At 44.7% G+C, this 25,749-nt stretch overlaps 1 protein-coding gene across 11 annotated transcripts in view; it reads right to left on the reverse strand.

Moving 5' to 3' along the window:
- Positions 1-25,749, reverse strand: part of Dap3 (death associated protein 3) — a 30,380-nt gene that overhangs the window by 467 nt on the left and 4,164 nt on the right. For 5 of the 11 annotated variants that reach the window (XM_057793386.1, XM_057793387.1, XM_057793388.1 and 2 more), the window contains exons 2-11: positions 18,888-18,941; positions 12,155-12,259; positions 9,842-9,943; positions 8,722-8,830; positions 8,406-8,498; positions 6,396-6,526; positions 5,060-5,299; positions 2,954-3,013; positions 2,059-2,148; positions 1,091-1,208 (exon numbers count right to left, since the gene is read on the reverse strand). In XM_057793386.1, the coding sequence (XP_057649369.1) occupies positions 1,091-1,208; positions 2,059-2,148; positions 2,954-3,013; positions 5,060-5,299; positions 6,396-6,526; positions 8,406-8,498; positions 8,722-8,830; positions 9,842-9,943; positions 12,155-12,259; positions 18,888-18,929 (1,090 nt within the window). In that variant the 5' untranslated portion in view covers positions 18,930-18,941. Of the gene's footprint in view, positions 1-1,090; positions 1,209-2,058; positions 2,149-2,953; positions 3,014-5,059; positions 5,300-6,395; positions 6,527-8,405; positions 8,499-8,721; positions 8,831-9,841; positions 9,944-12,154; positions 12,260-18,887; positions 18,942-20,229; positions 20,347-21,772; positions 21,970-22,133; positions 22,235-25,749 lie in introns of all 11 variants that reach the window. The other 6 variants (XM_057793379.1, XM_057793378.1, XM_057793381.1 and 3 more) reach the window with 4 other exon arrangements.

A 25,749-nucleotide genomic window follows, 5' to 3' on the forward strand; every position in this document is an offset into this window, starting at 1 on the left:
CAGTTTACTATCTCCATGACGAGAAGCAGACACACAAATACCTAGAATGCTCGCAATGCGAGCTATCAGGTCTGCCATTAAGAGTCCAGAGCTTCCTCAGGAGGCAGAGGCAGGTGGATCTCTGTGAGTTCAAGGCCAGCTTGGTTTATAACAGCCAGTTCCAGGACAGGCTCCAAAGCTACAGAAAAACTCAAAAAACTTAAAAAGAGTTAAGAGCTTTTGAACCCAGGTGTGGATCTGTGCTGAGACTTCAGCTCAGGAGGCTCAGACAGTAGCCCAAACACAGACACACAGTGAGATATTGCCCTAAAAAACAAAAGAAAAAGGACAGAGATAGCAAAGATCTGGTTTGGTGATAACATCTCAATTAGTATCACCTCTTCTGAGTGTCTCAGCACTGCTGTCTGATGTGAGCACACTGAGTGAGTGCTCCCCAGTGTGATGGCCGCAGCCCACCGAGTGAGTGCCCCACCGGTGTGATGGCCGCAGCCCATCGAGTGAGTGCCCCACCGCTGCAGCCTAGACACATGGAAACTACCTAGGAGCTGGCCGGAAAATTGTTTCCTTCTTTAGCACCAATGCTTTGTTCTGAACAAGGTGAGAATTTAAGCAGAAATGTAATTTCTTTTGTAAATTAAAATGCAGCCACTTTCAAATAGTATTTTTGTATTCTCTTATTATATAGAAAAAGTCAAAAGGAAAAAAAGGAAATATAAAATATAGATCGCTGCTGAGGGTAAAGAGCAAGGCCTGGGGCTTGACTGGGTCACACACTGAGTGCTTGGGCCCACAGCCGGTGGCTCTGAGAACTTGTAGGATTAGGGGCTCAGCAGAAGGGAGCAGTTCTTTTCTCCAGGCCTTTCCTTTCTCTCTGCCTCTCTGTTTCATGTCTGCACTGACATGAACACCCTCTGCTCCTACACAAGCAAGATCATGGAGCCAAGTGGTCACAGCTGACCCTTCTGAAGCTGAAGCTGTGAGCCCAAATAAGCTTCGGGTACCCAGGTAATGGTGATACCAAAATGCCCTGTGCACTGACTCAGCAGACTGCAGTGAGCAGCCTGGCAGGAAGAGTGGACACACGACTGACCTTTCTCATGCTGAAGCCAATTATTTTCTAGATAATACTGGAAAGAACTTTCAAATTCCTTTGGATTGTAGTTGGAAATGAGGATGGGAAGAAAAGGATCTAAGGCATCAAATCCTTCCTGGAGAGGAAGAGGACGAAAGACACAGTGTTAGTCGAACGAGAAGTAAGCGGAGACACCTGTGCTGTGAGGACAGCGCCTTTCTTCCGTTCAACTCTACGCCCACTCGGCCTTCCTGCCTCACAGAGGATGGCTACATGTTGGCTAGTGACTTCTTATATTGCCTTTGTAAGTTTGAGGCCAGCCTGATCTAAACAGGGAGTTCCAGGACAGCTAGGGCTACACAGAGGGACCATGTCTCAAAACAACAAGATAAAATAAAAGTGAGACATGGGGGTTGGAGAGATGCTCGTCAGTTAAGAGCACATGGTACTGGAGAGCCGCCATGTTTGAGTTCCAGCACCCACATGGTGGTACGCCCATCTGTAGTCCCCGTTCCAAGGGATCCAAGAGACACATGCATGCACTCAGACATATAAACTAAAATAAATAAATCTAAAAAATTAGGAGACGTAAGATTGGCAAGATGCCTCAAAACATAAAGGCACTTGCTAGCAAGCTTGATGATCAGTGTTAGCGGCCCAGAACCCGCTCTGTAGAAGAGACGGCTTCCTGCAAGCTATGCTCTGACCTCCACCAGTGTGCCATAGCGTGTGAACCCACCCCCAAATAAAAAACAAGAGACAGTCTCTAGAGCAGTGCTTCTTAACCTTTCTAATGTCACAACCTTAAATTGTGGTGACCCCAACCAGAAAATTACTTCTGTTGCTGCTTCATAACTGTAATCTTCCTATTGTTATGGATGACAATGTAAATATCTGATATGCAACCCCAAAAGGGTAGGAACCCATAGGTTGAGAATTCTTGCTCTAAACAGACGGTTACTCTAATGGAAACAGGGAAACGTGACCTTTCCCAGAAGCTCGTGCGGCAAATATGCGGCTCGGGACTTAAAGAGCGACCCAGTTTGGCTCAAACTCAGCACAATTGCACCTCCATGCTGAAAAAAAGACAAACAGTTGAATTTTATAAAGATGGAAATGACAGACACTCATCAGCCCTCTGTAGGTATGACCCACAAGTGCCATGACAGCACAGCTCAGCATGATTAACTGCAACAAATCAGGTACTGCTTCTTACTTTGGCTCTGACACTAAGTCACTACAAGACTTTAAGGTTACCACAGTACACTTCTGCTTGTCAAGTTCTTCTGCAATGCCAACAAGCCTACCACTTTAAGCAATTGAATGAAGCAGAGGAATTGAAAGTGGCATCAGAGTGAGTTGTAAGGTGGCCTGAGCTACAAAATGAATCATATCTAGCTGTCTGTGGGCTTGGTGGTTCATGCTTTAACTTCCAGCACCCAGGAGGCAGAGCTCTGTGTGTTCCAGGTCAGCCAGGACTATTCAGTGAGACCCAGCCTGAAATAAAAATTATAGTATCTTTAAAAAAAAAAATTATAGTATTTTTTGTTTGTTTGTTTTTAAAGACAGGGTTTATATGTGTAATAGTCCTATCTGTCCTGGAACTCACTTGATAGTGAGTTTGAAGACAACCTGGTCTGAGATCCGCCTGCCTCTGCCTCCCAAGTGCAGGGATTAAAGGCGTGCGCCACCACTGCCTGGCAAAATTTTAATGTCTTAAAAAACAAACAAAAAAAAGAGACAGACACACACTAGTGAGGAGGCTCAGTAGTAATGGAGCTTACTACAGGGTCACTATCCAACTATGAACAGTAAGATAAAAGAACAATAAAGACGGCAGCACACTTTCCTCTACACATCTTGAGAATCTGGGGCACTTACCCAATCATTTTTCACCATTTTCCTTAGGCTGTGGACAAGGGATAGTTCCTCCGGGGCAATCTACATGTTGCCAACAAGAGAGCAAAGACATTAGGACTTTACTTTTCTGGCTGTTTCCTGAGAAAATTGAACAATTAGATAAAAGGTCAAGGTTTTGTTTTTCGAGACAGGGTTTCTCTGTAGCTGTCCTGGAACTAGCTCTTGTAGACCAGGCTGGCCTCGAACTCAGAGATCCGCCTGCCTCTGCCTCCCGACTGTTGGGATTAAAGGCGTGCGCCACCAATGCCTGGCTAAATGAAAAGTTTTTAACTACTGTAACCACAGTACGAGAATATTATTCCTCTGGTGTAAGAAAGGTGAGGAGAAAAGAGAGGAAGAGGCAGGCAGGAGGAAAGAGGATGATTGTCCCAAGTGTACCTTCCTCCCTTCATATTTCTGATCTCTACATGGAAAATAGCAGAACCAAGGAAGAAAGCAAAGCTCCTGGGGCTCCTGCTGTCCTGTTCTTTCCAACATGTACCCTTGGCTTGCAATGCACGATGGAGCATGTAACATCATGTGCTGGGTAATCTTCTGTCAACTTCAACTGGGAGATTCTGCCATCAGACTGGCCCAGCGACAGCCCGTAGGGAGATACTGCCATCAGACTGGCCCAGCGACAGCCTGTAGGACATTTTCTTGATTACTGATTGATGCGGGAAAGGGAGAGCAGCCCACTGTGGGTGGTGCCATCTATGGACAGGTGTAAAGAAAACAAACTGAACTGGGTGGTGGTGACCCACAACCCTTAATCCCAGCACTCAGGGAGGCAGAGGCAGGTGGATTGTTCTGAGGCCAGCCTAGTCTACCGGCTCCCTAACCACTGGGAAACCCTGTCTCAGAAAACAAAAAAAGAAAAACTGAGCAAGCAAGGAGGAGCAAGCTGTTAAGTATCACTCCTCCGTGTCCTCTCTTCCTCAGTGGACGACTGCCATATGGATTCACCCACGAGTTGCTTTGGGTCATGGCGCTTCATCACGGTACACAAGGCCTACTAAGCCGGGCGGTGGCAGCGCACGCCTCTAATCCCAGCACTCTGGTGGCAGAGGCAGGCGGAGTTCAAAGCCAGTCTGGCCTACAAGGCTAGTAGTTCTAGGACAGGCTCCAAAACTACAGAGAAACCCTGTCTTGGAGAAAAAAAAAAGAGAGAGAAACCTTGTCTCAGAAAACAAACATCAACAACAACAAAAAAGCATGCAAACTAAGACTTATCTTTCCTACTTTCTTTTTTTGGTTTTTCAAGACAGTTTCTTTGTGTAGCTCTGGAGCCTGTTCTGGGGTTAAAGGCGTGCGCCACCACTGCCCAGCTGACACATCTTCTTTTCTCTTTTGAAGCTAATTCACTGTCTCCCTCCCCCTTTTTTATAGGGTAGAGATTGGAGTCTGTGGCCATTTAGGTGCTGGGCATGCATGTGCTCACCATAGAGTACTGCTGGCTTGTTTCCAGTTATCTTTTTGTTGTTTTTAAAGATTTAGTTCCTTTATTTTTATTTTTTTAATCTTTTATTGAGACAGAGTTTCTCAGTAGCTATGGAGCCAGTCCTGGAACTTGCTTTGAAGACTAGGTTCGCTTCCAACTCATAGAGATCCGCCTGCCTCTGCCTCCCGAGTGCTGGGATTAAAGGCGTGCCCCAGCACTCGGGAGGCAGAGGCAGGTGGATCTCTGTGAGTTCGAGCCCAGCCTGGTCTACAAGAGCTAGTTCCAGGACAGGCTCCAAAGCTACAGAGAAACCCTGTCTCGAAAAACCAAAAAAACAAACAAACAAACAAAAAAAACCCAATAAAGGCGTGCGCCACCATCACCCAGCAAGCTTTATTTTTATGTTATATTTTCCCTAACTGTATGTACGTCTACTGCATGAGTGCTTGGTCCAGAGTTACGGATGGTTCTGGACTGCCATCTGGAGACCCGGAACCAACCTGGGTCCTCAACAAGGGACCCAACGCAGCTGTTGTTCCACCTCCAAACGTAATTTAAACTCCAGGGCAAAAAGCATCCTATGTGGTCCACCCAGGAAAGTAGCAGGCCTTGTGTGTGACAGAATCAGAGCAAACAAATATTCCTACCAGGGTCCTATCTTCTCTTTTCAGTGTGGTCCTTCCCCAGAGGGCATTGACCCCATCCACTGCTACCAGGAGGCGGAAGTGTCCTTCGGAACTCTGGCTCCTAAGCTCCTTCAGCACAATCCCGACGGCGTCTGTGGCATTCCTCACGCGTGTTATGCCCTGTTCAACAACTTCTCCCAGAGGACTGCCCTTCTCAGTGCTTTCTCTCTTGTTCCAAACGTACTTCCCCTGAACTTTTATCTAAAGGTAGGCAGAGAAAGAAATGAAAGAAGCTGAAGCCTTTCCCGTCAGGATGGAGGCCCACGGGACTCAGCTTACCACAAGGGGGTGCAATGTGGAAATCAGACCTCCAAACGCTAAGGCTGTCACACAGAGAAACCCTGTCTCGAAAACAAACAAAAATAATGACCCTGTCTCAGATTTCTCTGTGCTGGGAATAAAGGTGTGAACTGCCACACCTGGCCCTTCTGGCTAAAAGGTCCAAACATCATCCTGCACACCCCATAGTGCTCATCAAATCCCAAGCTTCAAGCATACTAGGTAAGTGCTCTCTACTGACCTATACCAAGCCTTGGCATTCTCATTTTCCTTATTTCCTTTGTTGTTTATAACAGGGTTTCCTTGTGTAGCCCTGGCTGTCCTGGAACTAGCCCTGTAGACCAGACTGCCTCTGCCTCTAAGTGTGTGATGAAAGGCCTGAGCTACCACCACCTAGCTGGCATTCACATTCCCTAATACCTTTATTTACTTGTGCATGTGACCATGCATGCATCCAAGTATACAAAGTTAGCTTGCTTTCCCATCAGGTTGAGAAGCATAGCGGCAAGCGCGCCATCTGCTGAGCTCACCCCGTCAATGCACTCCTGCCGCAGACAGACTGTACAGTGGGGAAGCCCCAGTCTAGAGCTTAATCTAAGATACCAGAGGGCTGGGTATTATGCATTCTGGGGTGAGGCAGAAGGACTGTAAATTCAAGGTCACCTTGGGGTACATAGGCCCAGAGCCAGTCCAAACTACAAAGGAAATGAAACAAAACAAAATAGACTGGAATGAAATCTTACTTTCATGTTTTTGGTTTCTCTGGAGGAAAACCCTACTGCTGGCCATGTGCTTATGGAGGATTAAGTTCCCCCAGAGACAGTGATATTTACCAGGCACTCACTGGACAGCTTATAGCTGTTGTGAGTCCACTGTGAGCTAAAATATTAAAGGGATACAGAATGGCTTATTTATTATTAATTGCAATGTCAAGTCTCCATAGCACCCAGCTACTCAAGGTGCAAAGATGGAATCTGGACAAAGGTCATCCTGTACTGAATTCCTAGCATGCAGTTACCTGGCTCAGGAAGCGCTTATTGGTGGTTTTGAAGTTCTTCAGCCAGGTGGACGCCTCTAGGGGCTGATCGAAGCGCTCGCTGTTGTAGGTGGACTGCAGAAGCTCCCGGCAGTTCTTCACCCAAAGATGAGCTTTAAAAAAAAAAAAAAAAAAATGCGTAAAAGTGAGGTAACCCAGACACAGAAAGACAAACACAGCATAAGTGGGTATTAGACATAAGATAAAGGATAACCAGCCTACAGTCCACAACCCCAGAGAGCCAGGAAACAAGGAGAACCGTAAGAGAGATAGATATGGATCCCCTGGGAAGGGCAAATAGAAAAGATCTCTTCAGTCAATTGGCAGTGTGGGGAGGTAGTAGGAGGCAGGGAGGAGAGCATGAGGGATCGGGAAGACTGAACTGGTAAAGGCAGAGAAGGAGGGCAAGGAAAGAGATGTCTTGACTGAGGGAGCCACTGTAGGGCTAGCGAGAAACCAGACACTAGGGAGAGTCCCAGGAATCCACTAGGTTGGCGCCAGCTAAGAATCTAAGCAGTAGCGGAGAGGGGATCTAAAATGCCCTGCCCCTGTCATCAGATTGATGACTACCCTGATTGTCATCACAGAACCTTCATCCAGTAACTGATGGAAACAGATGAAAAGATCCACAGCTAAGCCTCCTAGAGTCCAGTCGCAGGGAGGAGCGATAATATGAGCATGATGGGGAATCATAGAAACAATGACCCGAGCTAGTGGGCGCTCACCAGCTCTGGACTGCCAGCAGGTAAACCAGCGTAAAAGATGAACTAGGCCTCTGAATGTGGGGGACAGTTGTGTGGCTTGAGTATTCTGTGGGCCACTAGCAGTGGAACCAGGATTTATCCCCAGTATATGATCTGGCTTTTTGGAAGCCTCTCTGCCTAGCTTAGATACAGGGGAGAGGACCATGGTCCTGCCTCAAGTGATGACAGACTTTGCACTTATTTAAAAAGAAAAAATTAAATTAAAAATAAGTAAATAAAAATTGGTAGTGAGTCAACTTGACAGTTCACTCAATATCTTTTTTTTGGTTTTTCGAGACAGGGTTTCTCTGTGGCTTTGGAGCCTGTCCTGGAACTAGCTCTGTAGACCAGGCTGGTCTCGAACTCACAGAGATCCGCCTGCCTCTGCCTCCCAAGTGCTGGGATTAAAGGCGTGCACCACCACCGCCCGGCCCAGTTCACTCAATATCTTATATTCTGATTATAATGCAATGCTCAAAGACCAAGAACATAAAGGATCAGTCCCCAGTACCATCACACACAAGAAAATATGTCCATATCATATTTTGATATGTTTCTCTAATTTGAAGAGTCATGCAAAGGACTGGAGAGACGACATAATGCCTAGGAGCACTGGCTGCGCTCGCATGGATCCCAGGTTCAGTTCGCAGCACCCACACAGCTTCATCTGCATAGCCTAGCAGGCAGACCTGGAACTCAGCATGTAAACCAGGCTGGTCTCAAGCTCACCTCTGCATCCCAACTGCTGAGATTAAAGGCCTGTGCCACCACCACCCAGAATACTGCCTTTTTCTTTGTTTTTTTGAGACAGGGTTTCTCTAACAGTCCTAGCTGTCCTACTTGCTTTATAGGCCAGGCCAGGCTGGCCTTGAGCTCCCAGAGACCCGCCGCTCTGCCCCCAAGTGCGGGAATTGGGATGTGCCTCCGCCTGGCAGGACTGCTGCCAATTTAAAGGCAGATTAGAAAGTGTGGGTTCACCGACACTGGACAAGAGACGGCAGATGACAGTGCGAGGGTTCAGATCCACAATGAAGAACTCCGACTCAAAGTGTGGAGGACTGCACAGGCTCTGCAGCTATTCAAAATAGTAACTTACAGGACAAAAAGTGGTATGTAGTTGTAGCTGGCCCTTGTGACGGGGAGGCAGGAGGGGTTTGTTTCAGCTCAAGAATTCAGAGTTATTATGGGCACTATAGCATGGCCATGATCTCTAAGGCAGTCATAGAGAAGACACACAGGAAGCTCGTACCATCCGGGATATGCAGAACCAGCCAGTCATGTTTTGCACAGAAATGCACAGCATGGCAAAGGCTGAGAGTTTTTCCTGTTCCCTTCTCCCCATCTAAAGCGTGTGTTAAAGAAAACATCGTCATGAGCAAGGCATTCCCCACCCATAGCCTTTCACACCAGGTGTGGTGGTGCATTCGGTCATCACAGCACTCAGCTGCAACAGCGCAGGCAGATCTGCAGGAGTGTGTGGCCAGCCACTGATACACAAACCCAGCATCTCCTTCTCCCAAAGGAGGGGAGAACGTACGAGGACCCAGACATGTCGGAAAGGATACAGAGAAGATACCGCACAGCGGGGTGAGTGAACTTGGTATTTTTCAGGTAGCCCAGAAGCTCTAGAGCTGGCTTCCTTACCATCAGACAAGCTTCGCCGAAAGTCTTCACCTAGGCAAAAAGGAGGAGGAAGAAGATGGGCGTGAAATCCTAGCCATTCTAACCATGTGCATACTGAGACCGACACCACACACCACCGCTCATCCAAATGCAGTTATGAGAGGCTGGGTTGGCACCGAATTTGAAATCAATCCATGTATTTTAGCTAGTCTGAGGTACATTGTTTCATATCAAGTAACATAAATAGGTAGCTTTTGATGATTATTTAAAAAAAATTATTTATTTATTTATGTATTTTATGTATATGAATGTTCTATTTGCATGAATGACAGAAGGCACCAGATCTCATTATAGATGGTTGTGAGCCACCACATAGATCCTGGGAATTGAACTCCATCTCTGGAAGAGCAGCCAGTGCTCTTAACTGCTGAGCCATCTCTCCTGCCTGATGCTTCTTCTTTACATGTACTTATTTTGTGAGGATGGGGACAGAAATCCAGCTGTGGACTAGCGAACACTACAGTTACTACTGTTTACCTTTGGGTAGCCACTTAAGTGCACTGTAGAACTAGGTAAATGTTCTTTTATAAGCAGTACCCTGCACTTACCATATACATATTTTTTCGTTTTTCTCTTGCTTTTTTACCATAACACAAGATCTCGTGCAGACAGTGAGGACCCTGAAGATCATTCAGCTTCTTCCTCACAGAGCACTAGGCTGGCAGGTCTGGGCCAGCACAGACAAGGGTTTGCACTGGGACCTCATACTGTAGCCCAGGCTGGCCTATTACTCAACATACAGTCCAAACTGACCCCAAACTTGAAGCAAGTCTTCTCCTGATGACTCTCAAGTGCTGGGATTACAGTTATGTGCCAAAATACCTACATTAAATTCACTTAAAATAATCATCTGGATGCCACAATTCCAGGAATCCTGCTCAGAAATTCACAGAAAAGGGTACTGCAGTGTCTAAATTTCTATGTCTCTCATTTAATCCTTTCCCTGACAACTGCCCACTGTACTTTGGGCTTCTCTGTTCTGGTCTCTGTAAGAGCACCTACCTGCATCATGTACCTAGGAGGCAGGCCATGAGGAAATACTGTCTTCAGATCCTGGAGGGGGATGCTATAGTACTGGCCCTCATGTTGCTCCCCATGCTTAGCCTGGAAACACAAAGAAACAGGGGCAGGAGGTCACGGAGTGACACAGGCTTTGAAAAGAAGGTAGGCTGGGCGTGCCGTCCTAGCACTTGAAGGCTGGAACAGAATTATCTTAAATTCCAGGCAATCTAGGCTATAGAGACCACACCTCAAAAAAACAAACAAACAAACAAAAAAAAAAACAACCAACCAAACAAAACCACGACAAAAACAAAAAATTCACAAACCAAAACAAACTATAAAAATTCCAACAAAAAAACCAAAAAACCACAACAACCAAAAAACAAAACAAAACAAAACCTGAAATCAAAACACGCCTAAAAATAAGCCAACCACCACAAAGATCAGCGACTCCTGCCAGGCCACACAGGGGCAAACAGCAACATCTCAGAGCAGGGAAAGGACTTCTTTTAGAATAAACCCAGGCTGGCCTTGAACGTTGACACTCGGCTGCTGTAGCTGCCTGACTGCTGGGATTACACAGTGTGCCACTTGTATTTCCACTGAAAACACGGGCTGCTGAGACAGCAACATGGCTCAGGGAGGAAACACACTTGCTCCGAGCTTGACAACCTGAGGTCCAAACAGGAACCACATGGTGGAAGGAGAGCAATCCCCAAAAGTTGTTCTGTGATCTCTATATGATACAGGCATAAATCCATTCCCACAACAAATACATCTAATGAAGTATTGCTATCACCAAATCCAGCGTATGTTATCATATAAATTTGGTGGCCTGACTAATAAAAGTTAGTTGTTCAGCAATTATTGATGGGGACCAACATGATTTCTGCCACCTGGATTCTTTCATGCTATGAAGAGATGCTTCAGACATGTGGTAAGATCATCTGCATGATGCTGTTTCCATAGAAGCCCTAAAGGACTTGAAAAATAGCAGTGAAAGACACTTTAGAGTGACTTCATTAATTTATTCTATTTCATTTTGCACCTGTGAGAACAAGTGAAGGTTAACTACAAATTCTAAACAAACCCTGATGAAATTAGTTTTGGTAGAGGTATATCTTTTTAAATTTCAACCATCATATTAAGATGGGAAGAATCAGGTTGGGAGAAACACACACAAAGGCTGATGGCTTCCTCCACATTAAGAAAGCATGGCCTGCATTGACTTCATTTTAAGAGATGGTTCAACACTGGCACAGAGAAGAGTCAGGACCCAGGCTATCAGGCTGTGAACCGGAACAAGGAGCACCACGGCCGACAGACGCCAGGAAAGGAAAATGTCAGCTCTGGTGAGCTTCCGGACACCAGTAAGCGACAAATCCTGGGTCCTCAGCACACTACTTACCACAGCGAAAATTCTACTGCAACATAACCACAACAACTTTGAAGTTTAAAATACACACCAAATGGTCATTAAAGGAAAGCTGCCCCAACTGAAGATAAATAATTAGTGCCAAAATTATTTCAGAAGGAATTGGATTTAGGCAATTTTTTTGTTTGTTTTGAGACAGGCTGGCCTTGAGTTCAACAGAAATCCCCTTGCCTCTGCTGGGATTAAAGGCGGATTAAAGGTGTGCACCACTATGCCCAACTAATTTAGCCAATTCTTAATTTAGCAAGATTCATGGCACCAGGTGAATTCATTGTTAAGATCACATTAGAAGATCAGTTAGTGGTGGTGCACACCTTTAATCCCAGTACTTGGGAGGCAGAGACAAGTGGATCTCTGTGAGTCCAAGGCCAGCCTGGTCTACAGAGTGAGTTCCAGGACAGTCAGGACTGTTACATAGAGAAACCATCTTGAAAAACAAACCAAACCAACGAAACAAACAAACATCACATTAGAAGAATCTTGGACTAACTTTGTACTTTCTCTTTCCCTAGCACTGCAGGTTGAGTGACTCGCAGGCTGTCACCTGAGCATATGAAAACCAGTTTGCTGATGTGGAAAAGGAGTCCACGGCAACGCAGGATATAATCTCTGGAGCCCCCTCCCCACACGGCAACGCAGGATATAATCTCTGGAGCCCCCTCCCCACACGGCAACGCAGGATATAATCTCTGGAGCCCCCTCCCCACACGGCAACGCAGGATATAATCTCTGGAGCCCCCTCCCCACACGGCAACGCAGGATATAATCTCTGGAGCCCCCTCCCCACACGGCAATGCAGGATATAATCTCTGGAGCCCCCTCCCCACACGGCAACGCAGGATATAATCTCTGGAGCCCCCTCCCCACACACAACTTACCGGGTCACTGTCACTGGTGCGGGAAACAGTTCTGGGACGCTCAGCTGGAACTGGATTGCTCTGAGGTGCTTGGGCACTCACGTGTAAAAAACACCTCAGGTCCAACTACAAAAGGAAAGTTTTTAGTGTCCTAGAGTCATCAGGTTTTTAGATGCTTGTTGTTACACTGAGGAGTCAAGCAATGTCTCTAAACATGACATTAAATACATTTTAGTTCTATACAAAATGGATCCTAATAATTCAGTAAATCCAGTCACAGTATTATCCTTTTGGTCTGTCTCAGCACATACATCGCTAGGCTAGGGCTCTGTCCTACATGGAAACAAAGATTTCTGTCCCACTGTTCAGGAGTTCAGGGCAGCTATTGATAAGCTAAAATAACTTGGTTTTTGTTTTGGGGAGATGGGGGGGGTCTCACTATACAGACCACACTTGCACCTAGTTTATCACATGCCTGTCTCAGTTTCCCCAGTACTGAGACTAACTGCTGAACCAGCTCTCCTAGCCACACTTACTATTTTGAGTTGAGGTCTTGCTTACCTGCCTGGGCAAGCCTTGCATTCTGGGCTCAGTGACTGCTCTATCTCAGCATTCTGAGAAGCTAGGAACACAGGGTAGGTGTACCCAGGTGCTCAGTTCAGGAAATTTGTTTAATTCACTTGCACCGTGATACATGATTCCTAATATTGGAACATTCTGAGGATAAGAAATGAACCCTCAATCATGAGGGTTAGTGCAGTGTGTGTCAGTGTGGAGGGTCGTAAGCTCCCCTAGAATGGTTCTTGCTTACTCACAGGATGTATCTGGCACTGAACTCAGAGGTCTGGCTGCCTCTGCCTTCCGAATGCAGGGGTTAAGTTATACCCTCTTTCCTTTCTTTCTGACAGAGTCTGGCCTTCATCTCTAAAGGTCTGGCTGCCTCTGCCCCATCAGTGCTGCGAGTAAAGGCGTGTGCCGTATCTGCCTGTAATGATGGCCCACAAACTAACAAACTTTCATTAGTGACATGGAATTGAGGGACTAAGTAGTGTCCAGCTAAGCAAAAAGCTAAGTGAACCACACTCAGGAACCCACAGAATGGTGGTAGGAGAAACAGATGGGATCTTTGGAGACAAATACAGGAAAATCCTAAGGAAAAGTCTCAATGCACAGCACATGGGTGCATATCTATAAACCAGCATTCAGTAGGGCCAGGAGCCCAAGTCCAGCGCGGGCTGGATGAGATGCTTCCTAAAGAAAAGAGTCCCTGAGCCTTACAAAGGTGTGAAATGATTCCAGGTATGAGATTAGGATATGAATTCAAGAGGAACAGAAAAGGGAGTTTGAGTGTATAGCCGGGGGAGCTGCCTTATAAATCCCGGCAACTTTCAGAGTGTAGTGACAGATGTGGCCTGAGAGCTGTGAGCTGGAATAAATCCTCCCCTCCCCAGACTGGTTTTGGGCAGGTGTTTAATCACTGTCTGAAAAATTCTACCGAAGATCACAACTAAGCTTCATTTCAGAATCTCTATTCTTTTTGTCATCTTTTGTTTTCAATAAAGTTTTCTTTTACTTTTCAGACAGGATCTCATCCCTAGGTGGCCTGGAACTGCAGACTAGGCTAGCCTTCAATTCACATAAATCCAACTGTCTGTCCCCCATCGGACGCAGGTTGTCACATGAAGTGGTATTTCATTTGTATTTTAACACATAAAGCGTGCTGGAAGAACAGAAAAGTAGAACAGCCACACTGGCCAGCCATTACAGACCAGGCAGCAATGACACACACCTTTACTTCCAGTAGCCACACTAGTTGCCATAGAAACCCTAATTGCCATAGAAACCAGGCATTAGTGGTGCACACCTTTAATCCCAGAACCAGAGAAGATTATAAAACAGGAGGAGACAGCTCTCAGTCTCATTCTGAGATTCTGAGAGGCAGTATTGCCATGAGGTTGAGGTAAGAGCCAGTGGCTGGCTGTTTTGCTTTTCTGACCTTCAGGTTGAACCCCAATATCTGTCTCTGGGTTTTTATTATTTTTGTGCTTCAGTAGAGCTTAGTGTCTTAAGCTTTCAATGTTCTGGACTCAGCATTTCAGTGCAGGGATTACAGATATGCACATCACATCTGGCATGTCTCTGGGATTGCAGACATGCACACCACATCTGGCTCGTCTCTGGGACTGGAGGCATGCACACCACATCTGGCACGTCTCTGGGATTACAGGCATGCACATCACATCTGGCACAGATTCCCAGAGTCCACATAAAAGTGAAAGAACTCATTGTCTTCATTTCCACAGGTACAACCCTCTATATATCATATACAGCAATAATAAATACATTTTTAAAAATGTAGAAAACTGCCAGGCAGTGGTGATGCAAGCCTTTGGGAAGCAGAGCAGGTGGACTAATGTGAGTTCCCAGACAGCCAGGACAAAGAAACTCTGTCCTGAAAACAAAACCAAAACCAAAATCAAACAAGTAGGCTAGGGAGCTGGGGACATGGCTCGGTGGTTGAAAGCACCAGCAGCTCTTCCAGAAGACTCTGGTTTATTCCCGCACTCACATGGTAGCTCACGACACCTGGAATTCTGGTCCCAGGTGATCTGCACCCTCTCTGGCCTCCACAGGCACCAGGAATGCACAAATGCACAGATACACATGCAGACAAACAAGTAGAAACATAAATAACAGTAACTAAAACATTCCAGCGCCACAAGGTGGCGCTATTTCTACAGTACTCTGATGACTTCTTAGGTAGTTTTCTTCAGTAAATAAGAAGCTAACAAAATGGATTCCTTATGTCTTTTCTTCTTCTTTTTTTTTTTTTTGATTCCTTATGTCTTAAAGAGTTTCTTGAGCTGGGCGGTGGTGGCACACACCTTTAATCCCAGCACTCAGGAGGCAGAGGCAGGCGGATCTCTGTGAGTTTGAGGCCAGCCTTGGATACAGAGCTAGTTCCAGGACAGGAAACAAAAGCTACGGAGAAACCCTGTCTCTCGAAAAACCAAACCAAAAAAAAAAAAAAAAAGTTTTTTTTAAAAGCCTCATTTCTAGGAAAAAAAGCCTATATGTACAATTCCTTCTGCTTAGTTCCAGAATGGACTCCATGCAGTTCCCCAATTACCAGGGAGTCAAACAAAAACATATACATTAAAATATATATATTTTATTTTTATGTGTATGGATGTCTGTGTACCACATGTGTCCAATGGTGCCCTCAGAGGACAAAGTGCAAAGGGGTCACCTGGAAGTGGAGTTACAGGTGGTTGGAGCCGCCGAGTCAGTGCTGGGGATCAGATAAGCATGTTCAGCCAGTGTTTTTTTTTTACCACTGAGCCAGCTCTCCAATTATACCCCCTTTTTGAGACAGGTTCTTACTATGTAACTCTAGCTGACATGGAACTCACTATGTAAGCCATGCTGACCTTAAATTCAGATGTTTGCCGTCTCTTCTCCCTGCCCACTGAGATGAGATGCATGCATCACCACACCTGGCCCTTATTCTTTTCTTTCATGTGCATTCTGTCTGCATGTGCATTCTGTCTGCATCTGTGTGTGCCTCATGCTCAAGACCAGAAGAGGACACCTGATCCTCTGGACTGAAGTCACAGGTCCTCTGCAAGAGCAGCAAGACCTCTTACCTACCAAGCCAACTTTCTTGCCCCAAATATGTTTTCTTTTATAATTTTTTTGTTTTGTTTTGATTCTCTAAAATGGATACAGACTTTTTATAAATCCTAGGGTAGGAGCTGGAAAAACAAAACAAAACAAAACAGAAAGAAAACAAACACCTCCTTCCAAACCCAAAGATATACAAGGAGAATGTTCCTCTGTTGCAACTGACCCTTCTTCTAGGTCCCATCCTGAGGGTTTCTGGCTCTCAACCAACCAAGGCTGAGCGATACTCATAAGTGCTGCCCAAGAACCAGACAGCACGTGTAGTCATGTATTCATGACTACTGAACTGTATGCTTCTGAGGAACATGGAAAGCATGTCATATGCACTCTAAGTATGTCTCTGCCTAAGGATCCTTCTGATTGCTTTAATAACAGCTAAATGGCCAATAGCTAGGCAGGAGAGAATAGGCAGGACTTCCAGGCAGAGACAGAAAGACAAACTGAGAGGAGGAATCTAGGTGTACGATTTTGACACAGGACATATGTTGTGTTTTACTAAGAAAAGGTAATCAAGCCATGTGGCAGAACGTAGGTTTAAAAAATATGGGTAAATTAAGTTATAAGAGCTAGCTGAGAAAAAGCCTATGGAAGGCCAAGCTTTCATAATTAATAAGTCTCCAGGTATTATTACAGGCTGGTGATCCAAAAATAGTCCAACAAGAAAGCTTGCAACAGATAGGCCATTGGCTCTAAAGTCTACCAGCTAGCATCTACACTGGCTTTACAGCTTCATGGCCTGTCTTCTTAATAGGTTATTTATCCATTCTAATTCATAGTTTCCGCAACTTTAAAACAAGGATATTATATTGTCATAAAGATCAAGAAATAAAGCACACACGCGTGCGCGCACGGACACACACACACCTTTAATTCAGCATTTGGGAGGCAAAAGCAGGCGGATTCTTATGAGTTCTAGGACAGCTGAGGCAACACAGTGAGATTGTGTTTAAAAAAACAAATATAAGGGAGGCAGAGGCAGGCGGATCTCTTCTCTGTGAGTTCGAGGCCAGCCTGGTCTACAAGAGCTAGTTCCAGGACAGGAACCAAAAAGCTACGGAGAGACGGGCGGTGGTGGCGCACGCCTTTAATCCCAGCAATTGGGAGGCAGAGGCAGGCGGATATCTATGAGTTCGAGACCAGCCTGGTCTACAAGAGCTAGTTCCAGGACAGGCTCCAAAACCACAGAGAAACCCTGTCTCGAAAAAACCAAAAAAAAAAAAAAAAAAAAAAAAAAAGGCTACGGAGAAACTCTGTCTCAAAAATCCAAAAAACAAACAAACAAACAAAAACCAAATATAAGCCAGGCAGTGGTAGTGCATGCTTTAATCCAGCACTTTTGGAGGCAGAAGCAGGTGCATCTCTGTGAATTTGAGGCCAGCCTGGTCCAAAATAGTTCCAGGATAGCCAGGACTGTTACACAAAGAAACCCTGTCTCAAGACAGACGTAGAAAGAGACGTGGAGACACTGCGGTCTTCCTCCCTATCCTTGTCACACGCACTTCTGTAGACCAACGGTATTTAACGCTTACATTTATATAAACTAACAAACACACACAACAAATATTTGGTAAATAATTAAAGAGAATAAAACAAACCAGTAAGATAACATCTTCCCCTCTAAGTAGACAGGTCAGCCTTGACCCTTCTATCTTAGTCTCCCAAGTGCTTCTATAGACTGTGACACCATGTCCAATGTAGGACTGTCAGGATATATTTTTGTGTTTTTATTTGTGTCTGCTTCACTGTATGTATGTGTGTGTGTGTGTGTGTAGGTCAGAAAAAAAATGTGAGATTCCCCTCAGACCTGAGGTTCTAAGTGTTTGCTCCACAGATGCTGGGGATCTGAACTCGAATCCCTGCGTTTGTTCAGTGTGAGCTCCTAACTCACGAGTCATCTCTCTGTCTCTATCTTTTTTGAAGGGCAGGATGAGGAGGGCTGGCAGGGTCTCATGTATTCTAGGCTAGACTCAAGTGTGTTACACAACTGAAAATGACCTTGAGTGTCTGATCCTCCTGCCTCCACCTCCAAAGTTTGGATTGCTGATTTCTACTTGTTCAGTTCATGTGGTACTAGAACTCAAACCCAGGACTTCTGGGATGTGAGTCAACATTTCCAGTACAAACACAGGGCTATCTTGTCCTTCCTTCCTGCACGTCATGTATGAATTGTCATGTGCATGCACGTGTGGAGACGAGGGGCTGATTTCGACTGTTTCCCTTGATTTCTTTCTACCTTGTTATTTTATTTATCTATTTATTTTTGAGGCAGGGTCCTTGAATGGATCTGAAACTTACCAATTTAGCTAGGCCAGCCGGCCCACCTGCCATGCACTGCAAGGGTCTACCTATGTCCGGCCGAAGAGACAGCCTTTTTTTTTTTTTTTTAGTATTTATTTATTATGTATACAATATTCTGTCTGTGTGTATGCCTGCAGACCAGAAGAGGGCACCAGACCCCATTACAGATGGTTGTGAGCCACTATGTGGTTGCTGGGAATTGAACTCAGGACCTTTGGAAGAGTAGGCAATGCTCTTAACCTCTGAGCCATCTCTCCAGCCCGAGACAGCCTTTTTAATATATGATTTTATTCTATTATCAAAAATGTAGCCGGGCGATGGTGGCGCACGCCTTTAATCCCAGCACTCGGGAGGCAGAGGCAGGTGGATCTCTGTGAGTTCGAGACCAGCCTGGTCTACAGAGCTAGTTCCAGGACAGGCTCCAAAGCCACAGAGAAACCCTGTCTCAAAAAACCAAAAAAAAAAAAAAAAAAAAAAAAAAAAAAAAATGTAATGTCAAAAAGCCTACATGCTTTCCTTTTAAACAGTTCACGTCTACAAAACTTTTTAAAATGATAATTACCCTACCACATGTTATCTCAAGCACACTATTTTTGTCTGTTGTTTAGGCAGACTCACTAGGCAGGCTAGGCTGGCCTTGAACTCCCAATCCTCTTGCCTTAGCTCTCCATCACAGGATTCCAGGCACACCTACCATCAAGCCAACAATTCTGAGAATTTACCTGAAAATGAGAGACGTGAGCAGTCTGGTGAGCAGTCTGTTGGGACTTACCTTCTGGACCCTGGAGAAAAGCCTTGTTATTCCTGTCAGCATTGTCTTTGCTCTCTTAAAAAAAATAAAGAGACAGAGAAAAAAGAAGGTAAGCCACTATTAAAAGATATTTGCAATATAAAAATCTGATACTATCTAGATATATGAAAATCATCCATGAATCAACAGACTAGGCAAAACACAAGAATAAGCATTTCACTCAGGAAACATTATGGGTAATAACTTTAATATCACAAGTCACAAGAATGAAATCAAAACTTCAATAGTGAGATGCCAATCATAAACCCACCCACCATCTTAAGAAAAATAAAAAAGTGCCACGCCAATTGTTAAATCCAAATGTATGGGGGGAAAAATCAACCTTTACAGAGTTGAAGATTCAGCTGGGCGATGGAGGCGTACAGCTTTAATTCCAGCACTTGGGAAGCAGAGGATCTCTGTGAGTTCAAGGTCAGCCTGGGCTACAAAGAGAATTCTAGGACAGCCAGGGTTGTTACACAGAGAAACCCTGTCTTGAAAAACAGACCAAAAAGGAAAGATTCTAGTACCCAGCTATTCTATTCCTTTGTATTCTAGAAAACTACTTAAGAATCCACATGGGAAAATACTGAAGAGTTTATTGTAGAGGAGTCTGAAGTATCTGAAACTCTGAAATTAGAAAACCTAAAATGTCCACTGATGAAAGAGTAAAAACGGTCAGAGAATAGTCACAGAAACAGCAAGAAAGAAACTAATATATGGATTAACTTAAAAAATAAATACTGGCTAGGCATGGTGGTGGACACCTTTAATCCTAATACTAGAGAAGCAGAGGCAGTGGATCTCTCTGAACTCCCAGCCTGGTCTACAAAGTGAGTTCCGGGACAACCAGGACTACAGAGAGACACCTTGTCTCAAACAAACAAACAAAAACTAATACCAAGTGAAAACCATTATAACTAGCATTAAATAAATGTCAAAAGCATGTACTAGGCTGAGGCAGGAAGATCAAAATTTCAAGGTCACCTGGGATAAACAACACCCACTTAAAACAAAACACAAACACACACACACACACACACACACGAGCGATCCCTCCAACTTCACTTGATATTTGCAGGGCACACACGCGGCAAAATGGAATCAGAAAGGCGAATGAATGTTAAGAACAACATCTAGAATACTGATGACACAGGGAGGAAGGAAAGGGAAGGAAAGGGGAAAGACACACTGGAAATTGGTAATCATCAATTTACAATACTGGATAATGGATATCTAAGTATATATTTTAGTATACTATTAGTCTTTTTGTATTGTTTTGAGACAGGGTCTTACTATATAGCCCGGCTGACATGGAACTTACTATGTAGATGAGGCTGATCTTGAACTTGTGCAGATCCCCAAACTGTCTCCAGTGAGAGCCATCACACTCACAGGGTCTTACTGTCTGTAGGTGTAATAAAGAGCCCCGGCAGAGCATCTGAGGAGACAGGTGTACCGTGGTTTACAGCTCCAGAGGCATATGGGAGGTAGAGGTGGGGAGACATGCACAGACAGAGAAGGCATAGTGGCAGAGACAGGAAGCCTGGCCATACTGCGCCTGCACTCAGAGCCCATCCTTCACCAGTCCACTTCCTCCAGTCATGCTCCACGCCTTTCCTGAACACCACCACTGAGTGCAGGTGTTCAAATACGTGAGCCTGTGGGGTTCATTCACATACAGACCACGCAACAGTATTTTTTTTTTTTTTTTTTTTTTGGTTTTTCGAGACAGGGTTTCTCTGTGGTTTTGGAGCCTGTCCTGGAACTAGCTCTTGTAGACCTGGCTGACCTCTGCCTCCCAAGTGTTGGGGTTAAAGCATGTACCACTACCGTTCGGTTTATACCTTGAGTTTTTAAATTTTTATATCATGTCCTAAATTTATCCTTTTGGATGCTGAAAATATTTAATTAGAAAATTACACCCTTTTGTTGGCCAAAAGAAATTTAAACTATAGTATTTCCTTAAGACCCCAGCAGAAGCAGATATAGTGTCTCATGCTTGTAGCTCTAGCTCTTGAGATGTTGAAGCTGAAGGGCTTCTTTGACTCTAAGGCAAGCCTGAGCAAACAAACAAACTGACCTGATACCCAGTGTCAGTCTGAAATCATGGAAGACACCACACCAAAAATACTCGTTTTTTTTTTTAGTATACATATTCCTACAATAAAGTTCAAGGAATAAATGACTGCATTTTACTAAATGCCTTATTTAAATAATAGAATCATAATAAATAAGTTACATAGTAGTTTCCCCCCTTTCCAGATGGGGTGTCACTATACAGTTTAGGTTGGTGTCTAATTCATGGTCCTCTTGCCTCTGAGCAAGCATTCAGACAGATCTCCTTCAAAATATCTTAGTGTACCTTCATCTTCATTTAGATAAAGCACTTTCTACCACCTCTTTGGCATATCTGAACTCCCAGCATTATTATCCTCTCTCTCTTTTTAAATTAAATTTCATTTTTTTTCTCTCTAAATCTCTGGTTTTCCTCAAAATCACAGAGTTCATGCTATCTGCCTCTGCTCCCCCTCCCCCCCAAGTGCTGGGATTAAAAGCTATGCACCATTATACCAGGCTCCAGCATCACCATCATGCCATGCCAGGCTCCAGCATCACCATCATACCATGCCAGGCTCCAGCATCACCATCATACCATGCCAGGCTCCAGCATCACCATCATACCATGCCAGGCTCCAGCATCACCATCATACCATGCCAGGCTCCAGCATCACCATCATACCATGCCAGGCTCCAGCATCACCATCATGCCAGGCTCCAGCATCATTACTCTTAAGCTTCGATCTTTAATTAACGAAGGGCAACTTGACAGTCTCCAGTGCTGCCACTGTTTATCTGATACCTACACGACTACTAGCTGGCAGCAAGGTAGAGTGAACATGGTGGGAAACAAAGGTTCAGGTCCAGGAAAGATGGGGCGCCACAACCCAAGAGTTCATCAGGTCCAGGAAAGATGGGGCGCCACAACCCAAGAGTTCATCAGGTCCAGGAAAGATGTGGCATTACAACCCAAGAGTTCAACAGGTCCAGCAAAGATGGGGCGCTACAATCCAAGAGTTCATCAAGTTCATCAGAATGGCATTCAAATTTGCAAACTGCTCATTGCTATAATTTTGGACCATGGTTGACTTTGAATTTTTTAAAGATTTTCTTTTTTATGTCTACAAATGCTTTAACTGCATGTATGTATATGTACTATATTTGTACCTGATGCTAACAGAGATCAGAAGAGGGCACCGCATCTCCTGGAACTGGAGTTATAGATGGTTGTGAGCCACATGGGAGTGCTGGAAGCTGGACCAGGTCGTCTGTAAGAGCAACAAGTGTTCTCTTACCTGCTGAGTCATCTCAATAGCCCTATTGTTGACCTTGGGTGACTGAATTTATGGAAAGCAAATTCTTCCACAGGTAGAGATTCCTGTACTTCAATGTAAGCACAGCTACATAGCATTGACTGAATAACTAAATGAAATCTCTTGGTAATTATTACTTTATACCTGTTACAACATAAATTATTAAACCAATAACAGTAACAAGAGAGTTGTACCAATACCAGTAAATACCATGAACAAACACACAAACCAGCCTGGAGAGATGGCTCAGTGTTAAGAGCACTTGCTGCAGCTGCAATGCACTCAGGCTTGAAGCTCAGCATTGCACAGCAGCTTACAACAGTCTGTAATTCCGGTGCCATGGGATTGGGTGCCCCTTCCTAGACTCCATGTGTACCAGACATACATGCAAAACACATAATATTTTTAATAAAAGATGTATTTTCATCTTATGTCTATGGGTGTTTTGCCTGCATGTTTGCAAGGGCACTGCATGCATGCCTGGTTCCCACGTCTCAATCATGGGTGGTTGTGAGCTGCCACACTGGTATTGGTAATCACATACCGTTTTAGTTACCATTTACTTTTTAATAAAGAAACCAATTAATTCCTTAATTCAGTCACTCAAGAAAAACGTGAAGTACTTCCATGTGCTCACTGATGCAGGGTACAGAGGTGACAAGACTGATGTGGTTTCTACTGGCCTGCCCTCCCCCTTCTTTTTGAGATGGGGCCTTACTATGGAACCTTAGCTGTTTTGAACTCATGACATGGACCAGACTGGTCTGGAACTCACAGAGCTCCTTGAGCCCAGACCACCTGAATGCTGGAATTAAAGGCAGGTTCCACCAGCTCCTGCTTCCCTTTCACCTGCAGGGCTCCAGGGCTCTTTTGCTAGACATGGAAACCACAGCCCTAAAGCATCACTTCCCGAGATATTTGGCGAATACTAACTAGTCCTATAAAATGAACCAAAGGACTATGGTCAAAGACATCTGAGAAATAATACACTCATTAACTTTTTTTTTTTTTTTTTTTTGGTTTTTCGAGACAGGGTTTCTCTGTGGTTTTGGAGCCTGTCCTGGAACTAGCTCTTGTAGACCAGGCTGGTCTCGAACTCACAGAGATCCGCCTGCCTCTACTCATTAACTTTTGATAAATTTAAAATATATATAAAAATTCTTAGGGAAAACTGTAATAAAGACCCTTGATTTTATTTCCTTGCTTCCTTTCTTATTTTGAGGCAGAGTCTCATATAGCTCAGGCTAGCTTCAAACTTGCTATGTAGCCAAAGATGGCCTCTACCTCCCAAGTACCAGATCAGCAGGTTTGTGCCACTGTGCTGCTAAGAGACTTCCCTTTAAACCGCAACCCAGACTTATCCAGCTGAGAATCCCTTTACTGCAGATCAGCATCAGCACCACTGCAGGTTAGGGTGGAGGCAGCTGTTATGGGGCAAGGCTGTAGCTCAGAGTGTGGGTTCAAACCAATGGACAAACCCTTCACCACTCACAGGCTGGAGCATAGCTCTATCTAATGTGTTACCTCTTCTACTTAATTCTCTTGGTCTTTACAAAGTCTTCGTTAAGCTGGGCCATAGTGGCACACACCTTTAACTTGGGAAGCAGAGACAAGTGGAACTCTGTGAGTCTGAGACCAGCCTAGTCCACAGAGCAAGTTCCAGGACAGACTCAGCCACAGGAGTACTGCTGTGAGATCACCACTGGCCTGGGCTACAATGTGAGTTCCATGTTAGCCTGAGGTACTGAGAGATACCCTGTCTCAAAAACCAAAACCAAGCTCTACGCCCCCCCCCCCCAAGCCAAACCAAAAAACAAACAAAAACCACAAAGTCGCAACAAGGGCTGGGAAGTAGCTCAGCTTGTACCAAGTAGCTTGCTTCCTCACCAAGCAGAGTCCTAGATTCCCTCTCCAGCGCTGCATAAAACAGGCACCTGAGGTGGAGGTAAGTTCAAGGTTAGCCTTCACTACTTGAGACCCTGTCTCAATCATCCTATGGTAAACTACGTTTTGTTTTGGCTTGTACAGTAATAATGTCAGGGATCGGCTCAGGGCCTTGTATGTGTCAGACCAAGGCTCTAATGAAAGACACACCCAGCTTGCTTGCTTGCTTGCTTTATGTATTCATAGGCAGGATTTCATATTGGGTGCAGACTGGTCCTGAATTCTTGGCAATCCTCCTGCCTCAGCCTCCCAAATGCTGGGATTACAAGTGTGAAGCACTATGCGTGGCTCCAAATTACATTTTCACTCATTTCAAATAATTATAAGGATGGCTAGGTGTGGTGATGCATGGCTTTGAGCCAGTACTTTGTAAATTCAAGGCAGCCTGCTCTACACAGCAAGGTCTAGGCTATCTGCTGCTTCACAGTGAGACTTCATCTCAAAACAACAACTAGATAAGCAGAAAATAAAATCATACTGGCAAATCAGAATCAGAGCAGGGCTGCCATTCCACAGGCTCCAGACAACCCTTGCCATTACTTTACCTTCCCTTCCCAGTGCCTACAGGCTGCCTGGCTCATGGATCTCTCCCGTTTTTGAAATCTGCAACTTCATTTTGCTCACATTACATCATTGCGATTTGGAGTTTTCTGTGTCTCTGATGAGCAGCCACAATCTTATTTGTAGTTTTTTATTTATCACATCATTTTTATGTGATATATAGATTTATTACATAATCTAGCAGAATCATATTATGTGGGAAATTATTCTGTCCATCCTATCATTGTTCTTGCGGGGTTATTGTTATAGGTTGTCTATTTTTTTTTAAGATTTTTATTATTTATTATGTATATAGGTTTCTTCCTTCATGTATCCTGCAGTACAGAAAAGGACACCAGATCTTATTACAGATGGTTGTGAGCCACCATGTGGTTGCTGGGAATTGAACTTAGGACCTCTGGAAGAGCAGCCAGTGCTCTATTCCTCTGAGCCATCTCTCCAGCCACCTAGGTTCTCTATTTTTGCTTTTGAGATAGGACCTCACAGATAGGCTTGGCTAGTCTGGGACTCACAGAAATCCATCAGCCTCTGCCTCCCAAATCTGGGATTAAGGGCATGTGCCACCATGCCTGGTTTATGTATGTTAAAAAGCAAGCAACAACAACAAACCCCTTTATTTTTAGTGTGCATGTATGAGTGGGTTTGAGTGGATCTCAGAGGACAACTCTGTGGAAACAGTCCTTTCCTCCATAACACAGATGATGGGGATCGAACTAATGTCACCAGCTTTTCGTAGCATGCGCCTTCACCCACTGAGCTGTCTCAGCCCAGTCACTCTTATCTCTGCCAGTTCAATAGCTGAAGATCCATCCATTCCATGAGGTACTCTCCCCCACCCAGGGGTTCTCTGTGTAGCGCCACCACCACCCAGTCAACGAGGTGCGCTTTAGTGAACACTCTATTGTTTCTGGTCGGTTCTCAAGAATACACAAAAAAACAGAGTATTATTTTACTTGCCTCTACTT

This window comes from Chionomys nivalis, chromosome 18 (assembly GCF_950005125.1).
Source record: "Chionomys nivalis chromosome 18, mChiNiv1.1, whole genome shotgun sequence".
NCBI lineage: Eukaryota > Metazoa > Chordata > Mammalia > Rodentia > Cricetidae > Chionomys > Chionomys nivalis.